The sequence below is a fragment of the Chelonoidis abingdonii genome, chromosome 11, assembly GCF_003597395.2.
Source record: "Chelonoidis abingdonii isolate Lonesome George chromosome 11, CheloAbing_2.0, whole genome shotgun sequence".
NCBI classification, from domain to species: Eukaryota; Metazoa; Chordata; order Testudines; family Testudinidae; genus Chelonoidis; species Chelonoidis abingdonii.
Window position 1 is genome coordinate 21,892,411 of NC_133779.1, and position 4,134 is coordinate 21,896,544.

At 54.7% G+C, this 4,134-nt stretch overlaps 1 protein-coding gene across 2 annotated transcripts in view; it reads left to right on the forward strand.

The window, feature by feature from the left end:
- Nucleotides 1-3,024: 3,024 nt before the first annotated feature.
- Nucleotides 3,025-4,134, forward strand: part of FXR2 (FMR1 autosomal homolog 2) — an 11,942-nt gene continuing 10,832 nt past the window's right edge. For both annotated transcript variants that reach the window (XM_075070368.1, XM_032786458.2), the window contains exon 1: nt 3,025-3,176. In XM_075070368.1, coding sequence (XP_074926469.1) covers nt 3,040-3,176 — 137 coding nt within the window. In that variant the 5' untranslated portion in view covers nt 3,025-3,039. The remainder of the gene's footprint in view (nt 3,177-4,134) is intronic.

Consider the following 4,134-nt stretch of genomic DNA (forward strand, 5'->3'; position numbering starts at 1 on the left):
ATGGATCCAGTCAAACGGGGGAGTACAAGGAAACAGGGAGACGATATTGAGTTTGAGGAGGGGTGCGGAGGAGGTTATGTTCGTTTTTGGGGGGGATGCGTACAGACAGCTCCACTGGAGAAAGCGCAGAGGGGTGCGTTTGAAAGAGGTGGTTTGGAAGCTGGCATTGGGGGCTGATAAGAAGCGGGTGTCGGCATCTTGATAGCAAATGGCTTTCACATGGGACGATCCCATCTCTAATGCAGCTATTTCAGAGGTCCCTGGGGTAATATCGGCCTCTGTAATAACTCGTCCAGGGAAATCATTGTTCTTGCTCGAGTCCCGCTTCCCTGATCTTCAGTGTTTGAACTCTGACATCAGGGTTGTCTGATGCCCTGTTCAGAGTTAGTGCAGGAGTTCCTGCGTGCGTTGGTGCTGCTCTGATTCACCGGTTGTTTTCCAGCACTTAGGAGCATTGTTGTCGACGGCTGGCATCGTCTGCATGACTTTCAAAACTTCCATCTCGCAGATCATGCTTTACCATTCCCAACGGTGAATCCCCCTTAAAGACCAGCAAGTCAGAAAGACACTTGGCGTGAAACGTGTCGTGTTTGGGGCTCTGTATTCAGAACAAACGAGAGGAAAGCTAGCTATGAGGTGGGGGAAACCGAGGCATGGACGGTTAAGTGGCTTTCCCTGAGTCAGAGCTGGGAATCTAACCCAGACCAGAGTCTCAGACCAGAGCCTTAATCATAAACCCGTTTGAGTGGGGTGGTGGGGGAGCATCTCTCCAATCTGTTCACCCGTGCAGCCGAGGCATTCCTATCCCTGGTATCGGACTCCAAGTGAGTGTGTCCAGAGGGTGTTGACTGGGGGTGGGGGTGGGGTTAAAACAGCAGGAAAAGGGAATTGGCTCTAGATTTTGTAGTCCCTATGAAAAATAAAATGATAAATACTGTAGCAATCATCACTTTTTGTTTGTTTGGGGGAGTGTGTAGTGACCCAACTGGCCCCATCCTACGTAACACAGAATATATTGTAATGGCTTTCTGGACATCGACGGTGGTGCCTTATCTGGAGATGACCTTAAAAAGGAGGTGGCAGAGTTAAAAGGGATTCAGAGAAGGGCAGTGAAAATGATCGATAGCCCGGCTAACCTCTTGCGTGAAGAGAAATTAAGGCCGGAATGGCCCGTCAGCTCATTAGCCATCACCAGTCACCGAATCCCGCTGTCACCCCTGTATTGAGCCGATGCCCTGGATTAGACTAAAGCGTTACAACCCTTGGGAGGTCAAAGTATCATGTACCACAGGCAGAGAATAGGAGCTGACTGAGGTGACACCAGTGCCCAAGGCAGGGAATTAATTGATGTACCCAGATTATCCTAGCAAACAGTCTGCCCCCCGCAAGCTGAAGAGGAAGGTGAAAGCCCCCAAGGGTCCCTGTCACTCTAACCTGGGGGAAGATTCCTTCCCATCCCCGAAAATGGCAGCCAGTCTGTTGTGGGATTGTTATCCAAGAGGGGCGAGTTAAGAGAACACACGTCTGCAACGTAATGACTGGTAGAGCGGGAGTGAGGCCAAGAACTTAAAAACTCTGACTCTAAGGCCAGGAGGGGTTTTATTCAGGAGCACATCCCTGCTCCTGCCGCAGACGGGTCTCGAGGCTTTTCACAGCATGCTAGCTGCGAGCAGGCAGCTGTTGGCCGGGGTGGGCGGTGGTGTCGGGAGAGCGTCTCTCCCAGCACCTGTTCGCCCCGTCACCGGTTGGACTGGCGAGGCATTCTTGTCCCTGGCCTCAGACTCCAAATGCAGAACAAGATTGCCTGCCCCCCCCCACCGCACCTCGCAGAGTCTGCTGGGAGATGCTGATGGCCAGGACTCCTATCACATAGCCCGTATCAGGAGTAGCTGGGTGGGCCTCCTGGCCGAGGTCAGCGGGGGGATGCCCCCCATTGGACTGGGTAGGCTGCCCCCCATTGGGCTGCGCACTTCACAGCTGCAGTGAAAGACAGTCCCTGCCCCAGAAGAACTAACAATCAAAATAGACAAAAGACTTTTCAGTGAGGCACTGAAGCCAAGCACAGCATCGGTGGCAGACCCCGGTTCCGAGCCCAATCCTGACAACACATCCTGGGAATTCTAGCCAAAACTTTCAAGTGACTAGGAGATTTGCGGGGGGCGATTCTGTGGAAAGTCCAGCACACCCACCAAATCTTGCCCAGCACTTCCTGAAAACCAGGGCGCCCTGTGATGATGCATCAAGCTGGGAGAGGAGGAAAACCACGTACGACAATCCAAAACCCTAATCACTGTTTGGGGGAAGGAGGATGGTTATAAATGGAGCGCTGGCTTGATACCATCTAGCTCTTAGATAGCATTTTCCTTACTAGACTTCAAAGCTCTTTACAGGGGAGGTCAGGGTTGTTGTACCCATTTTACATATGGGGAAACTGAGGCACAAGTGGTTTGCCCAAGCGGATGAAAAGGATAGCAGCATAGGTCCCCCACATTCCCCCTAGAGATCTGGGGGGGCCCAGCAGCTGGGGTGTGTCTGTATGGATGAAGCAGCAGTCTGCGATGCCTTCCCCCTCAACACCACACAGAGCTCCCTGCTGGGATGGGGTTGGTGGGGAGGAGGGGGGCAGTGCTGCAGGGTTTGGAATTGACTCCCCATTGAAATGCATGGGATGGTTCCCCTTGCTGAGGGATTGGTTCAGGCTCTCTGCAGACTCAGACAGCCTGGCTGAGTCAGTTATCCTTGGGGCAGTTCACCCTTCTCTGAGCTATAGTTTCAGGCAGACGTCGCTGTGTCCGTTACACTCCGGTCACATTTTCAGGTGTTTCTTCACAACCGTGAGAGCTAGAAACTTAATTTTTTAAAAAAACCGAAGCCCTAGATGCTGCTAAAATCACTTGACTCCAGGAACCAGGGCTGTGGACACACGGCTCTAATGCTGAGATCTTAATTCTGCGCATGGGGGGGGGGGGGGGGGATTGCGGCAGAAAGTTGCAGTTATCCACCGATCCCTGCTACTGCCCTGCCCACAGCCTCCCCATAATGAAGTCGTTAATATCCGGGTTTGCTGTCAAAGGAATCTACTGCCCTGAGGATCTCATGCTTTCTTCCGTTCTCCCTCTGCAGGGTTTTGTGAAAGATGTGCACGAAGACTCGGTCACGATATCCTTCGAGAACAAGTAAGTCTCCGCTGGGGACCCCTGGCGGGAAGGTGCGGTCCTGGGCCTGGTCTCCATTTGTCCTCGTTCCGAGCTTGGGTGTCTGGGGCAGCCTGGCCTGAGCTTCCATAGGGGTGAGAACTGAGAGACGCCTCTGGCACACGTTGTCAGGTCGAGGGCATTAACGTTCACAGGTCCTAGTCCTACCACTCTGCATCTCCTTTGAGCAACTGTCAGCTGTTTTCAGTGGCTGCTCCTCTGCGTCGAAAATGGTTAGGGTTAGGCTGAGTCGGTGGCAGAGCTGGGGATAGAACCCAGGTGTCCTGGCCTCCCCAGTCCCTTCCTGTGACTAACCATTAGACCCCCGTGCGCCGTCCAGAATTGGGGGATATCGTCCGGGGTTCCTTACTCCCAGCCCACCTGCACTAACCCACTAGACCATTCGTTCCCAAACTGGGGGAGAAATTCCAAGAGGGCCGTGTGGCTGTCCAGCCCTTGAGTTCCTGGCCGGGGAGGCTAGCCCCTGACCTCTCCCCTTCTGTCCCCCCTCCCTTGCAGCTATGCTGCTGTGTGGGTGGCACAGCATGTGGTTGCCCACCTCCCAAGCTTTCCAATAAGCCAGCCCTGGTGCCCTGAGCAGCATGGTAGGGGAGCAGGGAGAGGGAGGATTGAATAAGGGGCAGGTGGTTGCAGGGGGCAATTGGGGGACAGGGAGCTGTTGGATGGGGGTGGAGGTTCTGGGGGGCTGGTCAGGAGGCGGAGCGGGGGAGGGGGTTGGATATGCATGGGAGTCCCGAGGAGGCTGTCAGGGGGTGGGGCTGTAGACAGAGGTCAGGGCAGTCCGGAGACAGGGAGCAGGTGGGCTTGGATAGAGGGTGGGGTCCTGAGGGATCCTGGGAGGGAGCGGTCAGGGGACAAGGAGCAGGGAGGGTTGGATAGGGGGTGGGGTCGTGGGGGATCCTGGGAGGGGGCGGTCAGG